The 20540-nt window shown below is 34.9% G+C and overlaps 1 protein-coding gene across 1 annotated transcript in view; it reads left to right on the plus strand.

Moving 5' to 3' along the window:
* LOC145286295 (DNA-directed RNA polymerase III subunit RPC5-like) overlaps nt 1-20540 on the plus strand; it is an 86371-nt gene that overhangs the window by 36624 nt on the left and 29207 nt on the right. Inside the window, exons 5-10 of the mRNA XM_080135154.1 lie at nt 935-1017; nt 2155-2271; nt 4697-4860; nt 6097-6221; nt 7749-7840; nt 15843-15963. Coding sequence (XP_079991280.1) covers nt 935-1017; nt 2155-2271; nt 4697-4860; nt 6097-6221; nt 7749-7840; nt 15843-15963 — 702 coding nt within the window. The remainder of the gene's footprint in view (nt 1-934; nt 1018-2154; nt 2272-4696; nt 4861-6096; nt 6222-7748; nt 7841-15842; nt 15964-20540) is intronic.

Here is a 20540-nt window from a genome sequence, read left to right on the forward strand (position 1 = left end):
AATTATTCACTCATTCTCTCTCTCATATATATTTAATGATAAGTGGTGGCAAAAGATTGATTCCACGCCTGTGGATAGGATTCAATGGCTTTTCTTTTGGGCTATATATGCCTATAAACACTGCAGTTATTAAGTCATTTTATTATGTTATGTTTCTGCAAACTTTAAATATCTCCTTTTATGAGCATTTTTTTTTTTCATTACTAAATCCTTTTTCATTCCAAGAAAAAAGCAAAAACTTTTCAACTATTTTCTGAGGAATATATTTTTTCTTTGTCCAAAACGAAACATGTGTAAAACATACTTCATAAAAAATATGAATGATAATTAAATACATTCTCTGGTTTTGAAATGTTGAACAACTAAAAAAGTTGTTGGAAATTAAAAAAAAAAAAAAAAATTAAACAATCTGGAGGTTTCTATCATTTATCGCCATTAATAAGTAAACATAATTTAATTTTAGACACAGGTTAACTTTCTCACATCATTTTAAACACCACCTTATTTTAATTAATACATATAATCAGTCAATAAATTACATTACAAAAATACACTCATTTCATTTCAGTGACACATCCACATTTGAATTATAACGGCCATATTTGTTTCAAAAAGAATATAGATTACCTCATCTTTTTTAAATATATTAACAGCTATATGACGCTTAAAAAAATCTTATTTTCTTTCACAATGCTATAACTTTTTTTTTTTTTAAATTCTCAACAACTTTTTTGTTCTGTGAGTGTTGGTAGATTACTCGAATCGGGACAAAGAGTTTGCAAAGCCAATTATATTTAATATTCTTTCTTTTCTCTATAAATATCTTCTTCTTTTTTTTTTTTTTTCTTTCGTTATATCTTGCTTTCTTTCCATATATGCATTAAAAAGTGTTAATATTAATGACTGCTAAATAATGCAACATTTTTCTTTTCAGCAATGTTATGGATAAAACGGTTTTAGCATCTGGTCCTTGTACTGCCTCAACTGAACGCTATGCTGTTGGGGTTTATAAAGAGGGTAAGTGGCTTTTTTTCTTTTTTTTTTTTTCTACTAATGAATCACCACTGATCCAGGCTAAAAGCCACTCAAGAATAAAGTTTAATGCGATGGATAGATTGTCAGTTGAATGATGAAGAATATTCTTAGAGATTCAATATATTTTATGAAAGTGATTCTGGTTTCTGATTGGCTGGTAGCAGAGCATGATTCTATCTCATAGGTCGATCGGCTATGTTTATAAAGAGAATCTCCCAATTTTTTGTAATCATACCCCCATTTGTTCGTCTGATGGGGATGTGTCTCCTAGTGGCTTCGGCTGCAGGAAGACAGGGTAGTCGTACTCGTCAAGGATCCGTCCTTGACACTCAGCTTGACAGGTGGTGGGGCTGGGAACCGGCCCAGCACCTGTCGGATTGAGGTACACCGCCTGGGTACTACCTAGGAGGTCCACCCTCCCAGGCCTTGCTACCGGGCTTTCCAGTGGGGCAAGTTAATTGCTTGTCGTCTGAGGCGCCCCTACCAGGGAATGCCGACGGGGGTGCCCAGGCAATTTTTGTTGAGGCAAGAGTGCCCCTTCTTTAGGGGAGCTCACCTGTTCTCCACCTTCCACCCTTGTGCCACATTTTGCTGTGGTGGGCGCAGCAAATAAATAACTACCCGCATAGAAATAGCAAAAATATTACATCAATACTTATCGGTTAAGTGGGGTAACTCTAAGTATGACAGGGTTATTTGCATTTTTATGCTTGGGAATAAAGACTCTGCATGCCTGCAAACTATCCTTATTTAATAGCTCTGCAGTTTTAGTTATACTTTAAAAATTTCCTTCTGGATCAGCACACTAGAATGCAAATTATCTGATTTTCAACAAACTTTGAACAATCATAATTTGGTGGTTTATTGAACTAGCAATTTAAATTTAGTTCATGTTTTGCAAAAATCTATGTGGCCACATTAAAAGTTTTTAGATGTAAAAAAAAAAGTTAAAAAAATTAAATTTTGGGTTACCTGCTATTTGTGTTGATTGAAAGTTTCAGAATATTCTAAGATATTGCCTTAAAAGCAATTTTGGTTCTCAAGAGATTCTAGAATATTATGTAGGAGTCATCACAATGACATCAAAATAAATTAATGATCTTTTTTTTTTTTTTATAGGAGAGCTCCACTTGACTCCCCTGAATGCGATATCACAAATCCGACCATCTTTCTCTTACATGGACAGAGCTGATTCCAAACAAAAAATTCTCAACACTAAACAACCCGAAGGAGGAGGTAAGTACTCATCACCAACTTCCATAACCCAAATAAAAAAAACTTAGTTTATTTTCATAAATATACAATCTATCCAATTTATTAGTTAATGAGTAAATATAGTCCCGGTTTAATTTTTTTCTAGTACTGGAGATTAGTGATAGGATAATACAAAAAATTTTCCCGATTTCAATACAATTACTGATTCTGTATTAAATTCTTGATTCTGATACAATTACTGATTCTGATTTTTTAAAAATCTCTAAATATTTATTTACAGAGTCGTTTTTCTTTAGATTACCATAAAAACCCATGTAATATGTTTTTGTGAATGTAAAAATACATTTTTATGGATAATCTATACATTTTAATTTTGTTTAGAGTTTAAAACCCATACACATTTACCGATTAAACGAAAATAAATAATAAACATTTTACAAAAATCGTTTTCGGCATCAGAAAGTAGGCACAATTTTCTCCGATTATGATACCTTAAAAAGTTCTGATTTTCTCAATTCCGATTCTGATTAATCGTCCCAACACTACTAGAGATCCTTTTCTTGTTTCAATGTGATTTTCTGATAACATACATTAATAATTCTCGACATCCTGTTTGTTGTCCCCAATTCACATTATTCTGTACAAGAGTAATGTTTTCTAGGAATAATCTTTTAATCCTCACTTTAAAATTTAATTTTAAGAGTAATGCCACCCTGTGGTCATGGTGACAAATTTGCTGACTGCAACTTTATGCAGAAGGATTAAAAAAAACCAAAAACTAGGTTGTGGCTAGTGATCCGTGATGCCTTAAAATGGGTTCCTGATGGTGGAGGAGTCTGTGACCTGGTTGCATAAATGATCACTAGGGCTGTGACAACAGAATATTCTTTTCATTCTTTTGACTCTCAAGTATATATCCGACACAGTAAGACACAGTCAATCGACCGAGAACCACATCAGTCTATATAAAAACATAAGATATTAATGGATATATACTCAAAAGTCAAAACAATGAAAAGAATATGCTGTTGTCACAGCCCTAATGATCACATGACTGTAACACTCTACTTTGACTAGATGGGAGGTTGAAGAGGCTCGATCTGATCGGCGGCTTAGTATCTATAAGTTAATCTCCAGTCATATTATTCAGAAAATCAAAACCATATATCTCCATTTTTATGTTCTTTCCAAATAGATACTAGAAAACGTGGTGGCTGAGGGTCAGTCGTGTCGAGAGCAGAAGATTATCACTGCCAAAGAAAAGTGTTCTCTATAGAATTCTATTTGACAGCTTTATTTGGCATTAAAGAACCCAAAGATAATTGATATTCCATAAAGCAAACCAAACTTGGTATGACCACATTAAAAGAATGGATAAGAGTTCTTGGGTTAGTAAATCTAAAAAAAAGTTGAGGTAACAGGTCTCATTTCGTTGGATCATTCTACCACTCCAGTAAATATCTGCCTGCCGATGCAATCCTCTACTTGTATAAGTTAGATCTCCAAAGTTGAGCAACATTGGACCTGGTAAGTAGCAGATAGGTAATTATTTAGGAATACCAAGTGCTGTATGTAGGGGACTGCTTGTGAATTTGATATGATGATGATGAATCAGAATTATGGAATCGTGTATATGTAAGAAAGTATTAGGAGGCTGTGGTGAAAACAATGTATATATTTGTAAAACTTTTATCTCTAGCTGTACTATTATATAAATGGAACTTGTCTGTATGCGTATGAGAGAGTGAGTTCCCTATATAGCAACAGCTGGGCCAATTTTTATGAAATTTCACACAAATGTATCACAAATGTATTTTATGTGTCTGGCAGTGTTCTTAGACAGGTTTTATAAGTATCGATAATTCATAATCGAAATAATGAACTGATGATTTTGACCCAAGTTAACACCTTATACAGCCTAACATCACAAGTGCATTTAAGAAGTTTTATCACCACACAAGCAGAAAGGCCCAGCATATAGAATCAGCAATAGATTCTTTGATATGACAGAAGTTTGAAATGAATGTTTCTGCTTAGAGCACAATTGAACCATGATGCTTGACTTTTGAATTTTAATCTTTAGTTCAAGCTGTTATATATAAAAATAATTTTATAAAATTAACGGTAGGTTCTCTACAGTGCAATGTCACTGAAGGGAGGCATGTAAAGCTTCCTCCCAGTGCATCGCAAGGAGTCCCCAACTAGAGCAGGCAATCGATCGATTTTATTGAAAAAAAAGTCCATTTCACTGATTTCATTGACAATAAAAATAAGGAAGGATGAAACATTCATGATCAGCATTCAATCCTGGGCAACATTGGGTCTTCCTGCTAGTTGTAAATATTCTTTGACATTTATCAGAATAATTTAAAATCATGTCAATTCTTAACATCTCATGACATCCCATTTCACTCAGTTTTTTATTAAAAAAAAATTTTTTATGCAGAATCTTCTCAAGAAGAAGAAGAGGAGGAGGCCAAGCCAGTCCGTCTGAAATTTGCCCGTCATGAAACTGTGGAAGCTAAGGCTCGACGTATGGCTTCTTATGACTATTTGAAAAAGAAACGAGACGAGGAACAATGGATTAACGTCAAGTACCATTCCATTCACGTAATTAAAAAAAAACAATTATCTTTTATTCTTTTTATGAACTAATCTTTGTTAATGTTTTGTTGTACATGATTTATGGGGGAGGAGGGGTGTAACAGAGTGTGTGTGACAGCAGCAGCAGCAGCAGCAACACCCAACAAATGCAAATACGAGTCATGTGCGAGGTGATGTCACGGTGAGGAAGAATGAAAGACAAATGTTATGAAAAAAAAGAAAGACGTGGACCCGTGATGATCGAGAGAAGACAGACAGACATGTTACACTGGTGACCCGAGAATGGCAGAAAAAGACGCATGCTAAACATGACTGGACAAAGACAGAGTACCACATGCTCGACACGGCAGACTCTTGTTAAGCACATTGGAGTGCGAGAGGACTTTTGAACAAGAGACAAGGCATTATTCTGGAAAGTACCTGTAAATAAATGTTTGTTGTTTCACAAAACAAAAAAGAGGGAGTCAAGTTTTCCCTTGTTTTTATTTCCTTGTGACTGTCTGCATACAACGTGCGGGTCCAGAGTGCGGACATGTAATGACTACGATGCGTACATATTAACACTTGTGTGACGTTACAAAAGGTCTGATTGGAACCAGTTGATAATTTAATTAGTTTCTCTAAGCTGATTAATCGATGCAATCACAAGACTATGGAATTGATTATGTTCAGCTCAAATCCTATGTGATTTATAGTGCTTAATACGGTAATAATCTCAGTAAATCTACCTTTAATATTAGTAAAAATGACAACTTGTGTTCAACTAAGCATATACAATTGATTTTGAGATATTGAGTTATGTTTAAAAGAAAAAAAAGATCCATTTAAAGTGTTCTAATTAGCTACAATTTACTAAAGTTACCCATTTCTTAAGTTTCTATCTATTACTCTCACCCTCTCTCACTGTATTTTTATCCCCCTCCCCATTTTTAACACTTTTCCTTGCTCTCTTTTTCTCTGTTAATTAACAGAGGTAATAAAACTGGTATATGAATTCATTCAGTCTTGACAGACCATAGATACTCACTGTAAGGGTGCCTGCATATGTACTTGTGAGGCAAGTGTTGCAGAAGCACCACTTATCATGCTACTGAACTCCTCACTTAAGGGTGTACCCTATAAATCTGGCCCCTAATTCACAGTAGCCTCTTTATGTGTCAGTGAAAATGTGCATTGTTTGGGTGAAAAAAAAAAAACCCTTGCAGAATTGATATTGATCTAAACTCTTCATCTCTTTGACAGGATGATAAAGCTTTGTCGGAGCGGAATTTATTATTTGCTGCAAAAAATCATGAAGTAACAGAATTTAATATCTCGACATGGGAATATCTCGAAAAACTTATGCCTCCAGTTACAGAAAAACATAAGTAAGTTACACGCGTACATCTTTTTTTTTTTTTTTTTTTTTTTTTGATACTTGTACAGTTTAATCAAGATATCCAAAAATGAAAATATCGAAAAAAGGTTATATCTGTTTTGGACTGAAGATCTCTGAAAAAATTTTTTATTCAATTTGATCGAGTAGTTTTTTTTTTTTACAGCAGAAAAACACGTTTTTATGAGAGCGCGTTGAAGCCAGCCATTATGGAAATTTTTAACACGCCACAGGGAGATAACTCAATGTAAAGCGCCAACACTCCCTCCCCATCTTTATTACGAGCTTTTCTTTCTTAAAATCAAACCTTTTGCTCGGTATCATGACAAATTGTTTTTTTTTTTTCGCTGTAAAAAAAAAACTACTTGATGAAATTTTTTTTCCGAGAACTTTGTTCCATAACAGATACGTACAATATAACCTTTTTCTGATATTTTCATTTTTTAATGTCTTGATTAAACTGTACACGAACCTTTTTATTTATTTAAAAAATTTTTGGTCTTCATTAGAGTGAAAATTGAAAATATTGAATTTCAAGTAAAACCAGTGATATCTACTTAATTGTCATGTCGCAGTAATGAAAATAGTAAAAAAATTACGACAAGCAATAAGGTAAAAAATTGATTATTAATGCAGAGAAAAATGTAATTTGCTTAAAGCATTGTGCATAATGTGATAGGAGTTGTGTTTGTAGGAAATATGGTGGACACGGGTTAGTATATAAACAAAATAAGAAGAAAAGCTTCGCCGAACAGTTGTATGTTTTCTCCCTTGAAGAGATACTACTCTCGAAAATTAGGGACATCAATATCTACCATCTTGTACGACACCTTATGTTGGTAAATAAACATAATATAATTAAATTCTTTCTAATGTCATTATTCTTTTATATACAGTGTTTCCTATAAATCGCATTGATATAGCCTTTAAACACAATTCCTTTCAAAATTATTAGTTTTCAAAGAAATTTGCAAGTTTTGCTTACATAAACTGAATAGCATGCATAGTAGCAAGGGAGATAATTAATTTCTGAAAATTAAAAAAAATTTGTTAATTCGGAAGAATGGAGTTTATGTCACATGTTACAGATAAACATGGCAAATTTTTTTTTTTTTTTTTTTTTTTTTTTTTTTTTGTTGAATGGTTGAAGTATTACTTGTTTTATATAATACGAGCGAAGGATGGAGCTTCGATATGATACCGAGTTTGTGAATTTTTGTTGTGTTTGTTGAAAGTTTTTAGCAGACACACAAGCATACACACATACATACATTTTCGCTTTTATATATATAGATTCCGGTAATATTTTAGTAATTGCAACAACACAATTTGGTAGATGATATTGCTCTTATTTGAAATTGACATAAGTAGTTCTTATTGTTTTTTAATGAAAACTCAAGTTTTTGACTGTCGGATTTTGCTATGATAACAAAGAGTTTTCTTTATCATTTGCTGAAAATAATTCTGTCATTGTGAATTTTTAAAAATCATTTTAATTCTGTTTCCATTTTTAATTTAGAGAAAAGCCTGCATTGCCTAATAACATCTTATCTTTGTCGCAACTGCGCACGATGCCTTTGCAAGAGCAAGTGAAAGCGCTGCTCATAAATGGTAAGTTTTTTTTTTTTTGTTGTTTACTTTTCTCATGTAAATTATAGTACTCAAAAAACTTCAACCTGAATTAGCGCCCATACTTACAAAACTGTTTAAACGTTGTCTTAAGGAGAATAGTTTCCCATCTCCCTGGAAAATCTCATCAGTATGCCCTGTATTTAAGAATTCAGGTGATCGCTCATCCCCCTCTCAGTACAGGCCAATAAGTCTCCTGTGCGTCATGAGTAAGTTGCTAGAATCTGTGTTAAATACAGAAGTAATCAAACATCTCAACAAAAATAACCTTCTTAGTGACACTCAATATGGTTTCCGTTCTGCTAGATCTACAGCAGATGTCCTTACAGTTATATCGCATAGGATTAGCAAATCTCTCGACGGTGGCAATCTTTCTAGGGCAATTGCTCTTGACATATCAAAAGCCTTTGATAGGGTATGGCATAAAGGTTTACTTCATAAGATCGCTAGCTATGGTATAGCTGGAAAAGTCTTCTCAATTATTAAATCATTTCTTTCTGATAGGTTCATAAGAGTAGTAGTTGAGGGGCAAAAATCAGAAGCTCACAGTATTAATGCCGGTGTCCCTCAGGGATCCATCCTGGGCCCAACTCTTTTCCTGATCTACATTAATGATCTTCCAAATCATATCCTTACATCATTTGTAGACATTTATGCTGACGACACTACCATTTATGGTACCACATCTAAGACAGTAAACGACCAAGTTCTCTCCAATTCTCTCTCCTCTGATCTTGAGCACGTAGTACAATGGGGAAAGGAGTGGCTGGTTACTTTTAATGCATCTAAAACCAAGCTTCTCTCTTTACATCATTAACATTCTAATCCACATTTGTCATCAATTGAAATGAATGGCTCTCGTCTTCAGGAGGCCTCATGTTTTGACAAGCTTCTGGGCTTGACCATTACTCCTGATCTTAAATGGAACACGTATATCAAATCTGTTGCCAAGGCCGCTGGAAAAATGGTGGGATCTTTCTATCGATCCAGTAGATATCTCACTGCTGATGCTATTCTCTACCTATATAAGAGCCAGGTACGTCCAAGGATGGAATACTGTTGCCACATCTGGGCAGGAGCTGCTAGAAAGGACTTGTCCTGCCTTGATAGAGTTCAAAATAGACTTCGTAGCCTCGTAGGAGATGTCCTTTTCTCCTCCTTGCAACCTCTATCTCACAGAAGAGATGTTGCGAGTTTGTCTCTGATGTATCGTTATTTTCATGGAAAGTGTTCAACTGAGCTTCAATCTTTGGTCCCCCCTCGCCAAACTTTCACAAGAAACACTCGTCTAGCTGTAAACACTATCAATAATTTCCCCCACTCTTTATCTGTGCCTAAACCTAAACGTAGATTCCATGAACAAAGCTTCTTTCTTAGAACTGCACGCCTGTGGAATTGTCTTCCGTTTTCCTGCTTTCCGGCTGACTACAATATGGTTGTGTTCAAGTCTAAAGTAAATAAGTTCTTGATGAGCCGTTCCATATAAGTTATCAAATTTACCAAATTTTCATTACTAATGATTACTATATTGACCAATTTCTACTCTTTAACCCTTATCCTTGAGTGGCCTCTGGGCCTTGATAATGTGGTGATGCCTTTGTAAAAAAAAAAAAAAAAAAAAAAAAAAAATGTTAAAATAGCTGGTAGAGGATTTAGTTTTTGTAAGAGATTTAAAGGTTTTTGTCCAGAATTCCCCTTATATTAAGAAAAAAAAGAAAGAAATTTGTATGATGTACATATCCATGATGAAAGGAAAACATCATATTTCAAAAATCATGTCAATTGATCAAGTAAGTTGTATTTTTATTAAGATCATTTTTAAGCAATTAACGGGAATTCAGAGATAATACAAAATAAATCTCACAATTCTGAATTTTTGAGATGAGGGATGATTGTATTATTTGGATTAATCGGACTAGCATTCTCATCTTGAGTATTATTTCCAAATCGTTGTGCAAATAACATTCAAGATGAGAACATTAGTCCGATTAATACAAATAAATTTGCAAGTTTTGAATTGTTTTCTCCATTGTTTTTGAGATTTTTCTTTTCTAAATGGCGGCAATACTTATAAAATTTTATTTTTTGATAAAAATAAAACTTTGATCACTTTACATAATTTTTGGAATATGATATTTTAATACAGATTTTCCTTTTTTTTTTCTTCTTTCTTTTTTGGTATAAGGGAGATTCTGGAAAAGAGCCTGTTTAAAACAACAGAAAGAAATGGTGCTTATTTTTCTAAAAGTTTTTTATAAAAAACACAAAATCTATTCAGCCACGAAAGTCATATGTTAATGAACAAAATAATAACGGATTAGACAAAGTTTGGTAAAAGCGATCCAAGATGTTTAACATAATAACAAAAATATTGGGTACTTGTTTACATCGCTGATCTTTTTAAACCAACACATTTTTTTTTTTTTTTTTTACATGGGGATCACCACTTATCAAGGCCCGAAGGCCACTCAGGGATAAGGGTTATTGCATGTACAGTAATCAATGAGATAGTATTGTAGTAATCATTAGTATTGGGGGTTTCGATAGAGTGTCTTACTTAAGGGGGCGGTTTGTCAGGAGTTTGTTTATGTTGGACTTGAAGACGTCCAAGTTGTAGTCAGGTGGGAAAGAGGCAAGCGGCAGAGAGTTCCACTGGCGTGCAGTTCTAAGAAAGAAGCTTTGCTCGTGGAATCTACGTTTGGATTTAGGCACAGATAGAGAGTGGGGAAAATTATTGACAGTAGTTTCAGCCAGACTGATGTTTCTCATGAAAGATTGGCGAGGGGAGACGAGGGATTGGAGCTCAGGTGAAAACATTATTACGTGTCTGTGTGTCATGACAAAAATAACATAAATTCCAAAAATTATGAAAAATGATCCAGTAGAAAATAATTACAAGTAAAAATAGAAATTATTGAATTATCGAGTTTTATATGTTTTAATGTAGAAGAGCTGTATAACCAATTCAGTATGACAAACAAGGGAGATAACCATTGGCTTGAATTAAATTAAGGGTCTGCCATGAGTAATTGTGGATGATATTTTGTTAAAAATATATCTAGCACATCTACTGGATCATTTTTTTTTTTATCATTTTTGGAATTTATTCTTCCGTGATACCATACCCCTAACGCCCTCTCTTGGCCGTTGCTAACCTGGTTCACGGGAGCATACTTGTGATGTACTCTTATCCGTGTTCATTGCTCCCGGCTCGCAGGACCATAGATGCAACCCAGCAGAGCTACATTCTTACTTGTCTAGTGGTGGACCTCTCAAGAAGCGTGACCAGACTCTCACTGGTCACTGGAAAATATCTCTCTGCTGCTCAGGGCACGCGAAATGTGCATGACCCTAAGACCATGTGGCAACATTGTTGACTTCGGTCGTCACTCTGGCTTTGTGCTGGCTCCAGTCTATCTTTTTCATCATTTGGTGTCAGGGCATACCTGAAACAAACTGCATCTTCATTCAGGCCGGCAATCGAGAAACAAAGAAAAACCAAAAAAATAATTATTTATAAATTATTTTACACTTGTTTTAAGTCGAGTTCTTTGATCCGAGCTTCGTGATGCAGGTTGTATAACTTAAGTTCCTCTAGTTAATTTCACAGCTAAAAGCAAGAGCTTTTCAACTTAGCTCTTATGAGGGTTTCTGCCTCCACCCCACCCCACCCCACCCCACCCCAGGCGGGGCGAGAGCGATGTGGACATCTCGATGCCAGCCAGTAAAAAGACCCTAATTCTAAAAAGACAATTGTTTTTATGAAACTGGCCTCTTCCTCCCTCTGTCATATTGAAGATTACTTTTCTTTTTTTACCTCTGAACCTCTTTTTTTCTTTATCCCATTATCTTATATTCCTTTTCTTCTCTCGTGAACTTCTTTCCCTATCCCCCCACTCTACATTCCTTTCATTTTCTCTTTTCTTGTGAACTCCATCCCTCTTTCGTGACCATATCTCTCCCCAGGTTCAATTTTATTTATCTATCTGTCCAACCAACTTATCACTGGCTTGGTAGCCTGGTAGTTAAATACAACAGGTGGACCCAAATGACAACATCTCCCAGACACCAAAGCAAACATTTTGAACCCAAGTCATTGTTTCCATAATATTTGAATTGTTCTTTCAAAACTAAACCAGAAAACGATCCTGCATTGTTTTTCTGCCAAACTCAAGAATCTCATTATCATATTTATTTATTTATTTTTTTTCCATTGAAATATTTTATTTCTTACGGACATTTTTGCCTCTTCTTATTGCTACATAAGTACAAAATGGAAATTAAAACCGCTTAAAGAACAATTATTATCTATTATTTTCTTCTTTTCTTGATAAAGTCCTAGGGACAATTTTTTTTTCTTGATCAAATATCACACACCCTCTCCTACCTTCTCTTCCTCTATTTGTAAAGCAAGACCATCTGGTATCGCCTGGGATCTTGCTATACAATGCATAAGTATGTAATGTTTTCACCTGAAATGCGTTGGCTTAAAATATCATCAATGTAAATAACCACCAACAGCTGCTGCAAATTGACACAATATTTCGCATCTCTTCATCTTTAAATCTTGTGTTAATCTGAGTGCTGCTATTTATGAAAAGATCAACATTGCTTGTCTCAGGATAAAATGTAGTATCTGTTTTCTCCTCAGTCAGTCAAGGAGAAATCCTTTTACACTGAAACAAAATTTTTGTCTCACTTCAGAGTATGCCTTTTTTGGGAGCTTAATTTTACCCACGTAAACTGACCTTGTATCTGATGTTTTGCTTGTGGAAAGGCAAGTAAATAGGAACTGCTTGAAGAAATTCATGGAGCTTTGTCCAGACGCCCCCACCCCCCATGAAAAAACAAAAATACAGAAAAATTTATGATGTATGTATTTGTGATATAAAGATAAAAATATCATGTCAATTGATCAAGTAGTTTTTTTTTTTTAAATAAGAAAAAAATTTATGGCTAAACTATGAGTGACGATTTTGGGATGCCATTTTGAAAACAAGCTGAATTTACAAGAGAGATAACTTAAATACTCCTAAAAATGATTTTCTTTATAAAAATAAAATTACTTGATCAATTTACATAATTTTTAGTGTACGATATCTTCTTTCCATTATGAACATGTACATCATACTTTTCTTTATTTTCGCTTTTTTTTTTTCATGGGGAGGAATGTAAGTTCTGTATGTTCAGCAATTTATGTGCAATTTAGATTATTTAAGAATGTATTTTCACTGATCCAAGGGAGATAATTTTGTTCAATTGACTTTTCCATTGCATATTAACCCTTACAATTTATAACTTGAGTGATTTATATTGAACCCCATTTTAGGCAGTGGTTCCTTTCCGATCTCTGATAATATCTCCCTCAATACACTAAATAGGATTAAGATTATAGGTCGATGTCTGATATCCGTACCATTTCCAATTATGAGTATTTGATAATGTGTATTCGCCTCATAACCATTACTTTTCTTTTCAATTTTTAAGTTTTGGTTTGATGTAATTTTATGGTAAATCAAACTAATCCATCTTGTTATTGTTTGGTTTTTGTTGTTGAATATCATTCGTTTCGTATGCATCCGATGATTATTGTTGGCATTCGTTTCACTGGTATCTTTCTCATTAGAATTCTTTCTAGAAAGACATCTGTTACTTACAAAAGGGATCATGTGAAAGTTGCCAACTTCCTTAAGTGAAAGTGTTTCTGTGGAATAAACTGGATTCGAACCTGGCACACCCAGGTTGTCAGACCGTATCGTTAACCACTTAGCCAATGTCACCTCACTGCTGTTATTGTTGGGAGAGGAAGAACCTATGATCTAGTATGGGAGAAGTTCAGTTCGGAGTTGTGTGTAACGTACAGGCCAATTGCTTGTTTTTAGTTTGTTGTCACTCTTACAGAATTTAAAAAGAAAAAGTGTTTTATTAAAATTAAAAAATTGACAATCTTACAGTTTGAATTGCTGGATTGTAGATTAGCTAGAGATATAAAAAGACAGCCTCCAAACCTATTAACAGTGTTTTATCAAATAAGTTTTTTTTATTTGTTTGCTAATCATTAAATTATTAATAATGAAGAACTGTAAGTTAAATTATCAAATAATTTAAACAGTTAACTGCTTGAATTTAGTACATGAAATATGTTTCTCTAATCGATTTCATTTGGAAGGTTACGTTTCGTATTGAATATCGGTAAAAAAAAACCAGTGCTTATTGAGACGTGCACTTATAATAAAAATTAAAAAAGAAAAAATGCACAAGTCTTCATGACGTCACAGAATAAGATGGCATATTCTAAAAATCACATAATTTCATCAAGTAGTACTTTTGTTTAAAAAAAAAAAAAGATTTTAAGATTTGCTTGATACGGGAGAAACCAATTGATTAAATTCAAAATTTATCCCTGGTTACTTCCCCCTTAACAACACCCCCAGAATCAAGGGCTCATCAATTCCTACTAAAGGTACTTAATCATTTGAAATTGTAAAATTTAATTTTCTTAAATAAAATAAAAAAACTACTTAATCAATTTTTATGCTTTTCAACATCTTTATGCTGTGACAAGGAGGTACATCATAAAGATCGTTTTTTATTTTTGTTTTCCAAAATAAATGCAAAAAAAAATTTTGGCTCATATTTTGAAATACCTCAAATATGAAGAGCACACAAGGCTTAATAGATGAGTCACCTGCATTGGACTGTGTAGGTGCAAAACCATTGACCAAGCAACATTAGAACTCCTGCGATTCAGTTGGTACGAGACTTAAAATGGCTATGTTCTCGTACAAGTGAGGACCATGCTTAGTGCTCCAACCTATACAATAGGTTCATGATAGTGCGTTTCCCAACAGACAATTGTATTAGAAAATAACGTTTGAGTTATGTATTTCATTACTAAGACACATCTTTATAATCCTCCTCCTCCCCATCCTGGTGACTATTACCTCTGGTTTTGTTAATTGGTATTCCTCTCTTTTCTTTTCAATTTTGAATTTTAGATTCTTGTATGGTACACAGATAAAAATCACATTCCAAGTAAAAAATATTTTGATATACTTATGTATTGGGCAAAAATAAAGATCCACTCCTTCCAAAAATCTCTCCTTACTAGACGCCTTTGTTGGTTCAGCCACGCCCTTTGACGACACCCAGGTGACTTCGTTCGTCAAGTCATCGATCCAGCTCCACTACCAGGCTGGAAGAAGTGTTGCAGTAATCAATTGAAAATCTCGCTCAGGACAGTGAAGCAGGACGCTGAACTGATTCTAGGTACTCACCTTTACGGGGTCCGTAGCTGGAACCATGAATATTATGAACTCATAATAGAAGCAATCTTGGATCGCCATGCCTGGGCAGCCAGAGACATGGTGAACTTGTTGGAAAGAGCCAGCCTAACTGACCCAAGGTGAATGCCATAACCATGACCAAAAATAAATATCCTTACGTATCAGCAAAAAATACCAAATATTAGGACAAATGATTAAGTAAAACTTTAATTAAAAAAAATCAGTTTTATTGTATTTTGTGGGTCTGCTATTCATTATTACCTGATTAAATGACAGATTGATTTATCGTCCTCTGCTTTACAGGTACTTCTGTGCTTACCAATGGTAAAACAACAAAACTGAATTTTATTTTTAATCAAAATTATACTTGATTATTATTCCTAATTTTTGCCCCTACATAAGTATATCAAACATTTTTCTTAATTTATTTGTAACTGCAATTTTTACCTGTGCCCCATACTGTACAAGCACTGAATTTTATAATAAATGATATTGACATGATAGCAAATTTATTCATTACATCTGACTTTATTCCTTTGTTTCGTTTTATCCCCCCCCCCCTTTTTTTTTCATCTTTTGATAAAGCTGTTCAATTTTGTCGATTGATGTTTAAAAAAGTGACGGTTAATTTCATGAAATCTTTTTAGTGTGAAATACTTCAATAACTCAAATTATTCATTTTCCTTTGTTCGTTTCAGCTAAAGTGATACAATTTCGTCAACTGTTAGCACTACTTCCACGAGGGACTGACCCGACAGCAGTCATTCGATGTCTACAACAGGTGGCAGTTCTTGTACAGGGATGCTGGGTTGTTAAAAGGTTTGATAGAATTCTATTTGTTGTGGAATCGGCTTATAATCTGCTTATTATAAACTGTGATCCAGCTAGCATTCTAATGAAAATTTGGTACTTCTGCAGTTTAAAGCCCATTTTTCTGTGAGTCTCACTTTGGCAACGCCCGGTAGACGACGGAAATGTCTGACTTATACCAAGTTAACGGAAGTCAATAAAAAAAGTGAACAAAATAGAAAGTAAAACAAACAACCTACTGTAATAATTTCATAAATTTTACTGTTTGATTTATTTTTTTATAGAAACTGTTTTTTGAATTAGTGAACAAATATATTTTCTGCTTTGTTTGTTGGTTGGTTGTTTTTGTTTTACGGCATATCAACCCTTTTCAGGTTATTTAATGCCGAATCCAGTTATTTTAAAGAAAATGTTTTTAATAGAACACATTTTTTTTTTTTTTTCAAGTCGGTTTCTATTTAACCCATAGTTGGGACCCTAACAGGTACTACCACTCTGTGTCAGAGTGGACCTGGGAGCAATGGCAATTAAGGGGTGGATGCACCCTCTCCAAAGCCCGTGAGCTGGGGCCTCCCCATCGGATATAGTTTAAGGTCATATTCAGGACCGGTTTTGTTTGTATGGAAAGTTATTTTGGTATTTTTTACGACTTGCCCCAGCGTAGTATAAACGCCCTAACCTCCCTATGTTAAGAACGACTTTCAAACTCCCCCATGTTAAGAATGCCTTTCAGAATGAACACCCCCAATCTCCCCATGTTAAGAACAGCTTTCGGAATAAACACCCCCAATCTCCCTGTGTTACAAACAGCTTTCGGAATAAATACCCCCAACCTTTCCATGTTACAAACGACTTTCGGAATACCCAATCTCTCTATGAATGGCTTTTGGGATAAACTCTCCCAACCTCTCCATGTTAAGAATGGCTTTCGAGATTGGGAGTGTTTATTCCAAAAGCCATTCTTAACATGGGGAGATTGGGTATTTCGAAAGCCATTTGAAACATGGAGAGGTTGGGGGCTGTTTATTCCAAAAGCCATTCTTAACATAGGGAGATTGGGGGTGTTCATTCTGAAAGCCATTCTTAACATGGGGACGTTGGGGGTGTTTATACTATGTTGGGGCAATGATACTCTGCCTTTTCTCTCCCCCCCTTCCTCCAATTTTTACGCCTGCTCGCTCACGTCTCTTTTTGCTCAGTCGGCATAATCTGCCGGTTTCCGTCATTCGCTAATTACATTGCTAAATGAGACTCATGGAAAAACGGGCTTTAAACTACAGAAGTACCGAAAATTTAACTGAAAAAATTTTATTCAATTGTTTTATGTTTTCTGTGGATGTAAACAGCAATTCAAATAATATTTGTGTTTCTTTTTAAAAAGTTGTTTACAAAAAAAAATCTTTTTAGTCATTGTTATATTTGTTGGTCATTGTTGGTCTAAAGCAATAAAAATATTTATCCTACTCTAAACTAGAATCATCTCAGTCACCATAATACCACATTTACACCAGGTGTCTTTCTATTTAAGATATCCCCAAATTTGTTGGATTTTAATTTTTAAAATTATATAGGGTGATCACTACAAAAGCAAAAAATTTGTCAAACAGTGTTTTATTTTTACAAAGAATAACTTTTTCTAAATTTGTATTTAGGATATTCAGACTACTGTTCTCATCTTGAGTTTTATTTTTACAATGTTTCAGTTGATGTAATCTCTGACCTTCAAGTGCTTCTTGTCGAACCAGGAAATCTAGATGGAATTTTGAATGGAACTCTTTATTTATTTCACGAGGGTAGAATGATCTCGGTCTGTTAGCCATGACTGGGTAGAGGTCCTAAGTAATTTGCGATTGTATTTTTCGGTCACCCACTATGAATATTGAATCTTCAACCGTCCGGAAAATATCACTTTTACAATTGATTTTCGTAGTGCTCTAATCACTGTGCCACGGGTCCAAGTTCGACCAGATATACCTGAAGGTCAGAGGTTACATTGACCGGAACGTCGTGAAAATAACACTCAAGATGAGAAGATTGAGAGATTTGGTAAGTCGTAAAATGTGCTTAAATATGATATTTTAATTTTCCAGATTTTATATATGTGATTATAGATTCGTGATTTCAGTAGTAAAAAAAAAAGTATTTGGGTGCCATCAGCTAGAATCAAAACCGAAAGTAAAATTGTATCATTCAAAGCTGGTGACGTTACCACTATACCAACGTGACACACATATGAACTGATTAAAAATAAACTAAGATGAATGTACAAAATGTATGATTTTTTTTTTAGTACGGCACAATCATGTTGAGACACCGGTTCTCGCCAGATCACCGAAGTTAAGCAACGTTGAGCATGATCAGTACTAGATGGGTGACCATTTGGGAAGGCTAGGCGCTGTATGTATCTTCTGGGAAGGTTGGGCGTGAGGCCAGCACCTTCACCCTGTGAAAAGAACTCCTCGCTACAAAAGCATCTACAAAAAGTTGTAGATGGCCTATGCCCCTCCAGGGCTATGGATGGATGATTTTTTTCAATTTTGACTCATTTTTGACCCCATAAAAACTATTTTAACTGTGTAAAGACCCATAAACGAACGGTCTGTAAAAAATCCAATCATTTGAGACGCCTAGCGTTGTTCTGTGATTTTTAATTTTGGAGGAGATAGTCTGAAAATATGGAGACAGACAGACAGACAGACAGAAACATATACCCTGATAGGTTCAAAAGAGTAGTGGTTGATGGGCAGAAATTAGAAGCTCTCAGTATTAATGCTGGAGTGCCTCAGGGGTCGGGCCCTGTCGGTAGGGCATTAGAATACGCCGACTGCCCCCCCCTGCAGAGGGTAAAAGTCCCTCAATGGAGGTCCTGGATATGACCTTAAACTATATCTAGTGGTGGGGCCCCAGCTTGTGGGATTTGGGGAGTGTGGAGCCACCCTTTGATTACCATTGCTCCCAGGTCCACTCTGACCCGGAGTTGTAGTACCTGTTAGGGTCCCAACTATGGGTTGAATAGAAACAGACGTGAAAACAACAAATATATTCTATCAAAAAAACTTTTCTTCCGAATCTTTGGATTCGGCATTAAATAACCCGAAAAGGGTTGATATGCCGTAAAACAAAAACAACCAACCAACCCTCAGGGGTCCATCTTGGGCCCAACTCTCTTCCTGATCTACATTAATGATCTTCCAAATCACATCCTTACATCATCTGTAGACATTTATGCTGATGATACTGCTATCTATGGTAGCACATCTAAGACCATAAACGACCAAGTTTTCTCTGATCTTGAGCAAGTGGTACAATAGGGAAAGAGGTGGCTTGTTACTTTTAATGCATCTAAAACCAAGCTTTTATCTTTACATCATCAACGCTCTGATCCCCATCTGGCATCAATTGAAATGAATGGCTCTCGTCTTTGGGGAGGCCTCATGTTTTGACAAGCTTCTGGGCTTGACCTTTACTCCTAATCTTAAATGGAACACATACATTAAATCCGTTGCCAAGGCCGCTGGAAAAATGGTGGGATCCTTCTATCGATCCAGTAGATATCTCACTGCTGATGCAATTCTCTATCTATATAAGAGCCAGGTACGTCCAAGGATAGAGTACTGTTGCGACATTTGGGCAGGAGCTGCTAGAAAGGACTCATCCTACCTTGATAGAGTTCAAAATAGACTTCGTAGCCTCGTAGGGGATGTCCTTTTCTCTTCCCTGCAACCTCTTTCTCACAGAAGAGATGTTGCGAGTTTGTCTGCTTTATTTTCGTGGCAAGTGCTCGGCTGAGCTCCAATCTATGATTTCCTCTCGCCAAACTTTCACAAGAAACGCCCATCTAGCAGAAAACACTATCACTAATTTCCCCCACTCTTTATCTGTGCCTAAACCTAAACGTAGATTCCATGAGCAAAGCTTCTTTCTTAGAACTGCACGCCTATGGAATCGTCTTCCGTTTTCCTGCTTTCCAGCTGACTACAATATGGTTGTGTTAAAGTCTAACGCAAGCAAGTTTTTTTGAACCGTTCCATATAAGTTAACAAATTTACCGAATTTCCATTACTAACGATTACTATATTGTCCAATTTCTACTGTACACTCTTTAACCCTTATCCTCGAGTGGCCTCTTGGCCTTGATAATTGGTGATGCCTATGTAAAAAAAAAAATCTCCTTTTATTAGATTTTTCTTGGTAAAATACAATTAGGAATCTAATCAGTTAAGTGTTGAAGTAAATGGTTGGATTCAATGCTGCTTTTGCTATAAAAGACATCATTTAACGTTCTTATATTTTGACTTTTGAAAATATCTAAATTAATTGATAAAAACAATTACAGCATTTCGAAGTAAACCAACTAATATATTTTAATACAAAGAAGGAGAAAGGGATTGGTCAAATGCTAATTTATTTTTATACAGGATAACTTTTATAAAGTTTTTTAAAGACTAATATTATAATATATCACAGATGTTCAAGATTCCGTCCATGTAAATCGAAGAAATGAATAAGCCAAGTAATAAAATAAAAATAAAATAACATTTGAATAAAATAAAATTTAAATAAAATAACATTTGAATAAAAATAAA

This window comes from Euprymna scolopes, chromosome 10, assembly GCF_053919585.1.
Source record: "Euprymna scolopes isolate OS-2025 chromosome 10, ASM5391958v1, whole genome shotgun sequence".
NCBI classification, from domain to species: domain Eukaryota; kingdom Metazoa; phylum Mollusca; class Cephalopoda; order Sepiida; family Sepiolidae; genus Euprymna; species Euprymna scolopes.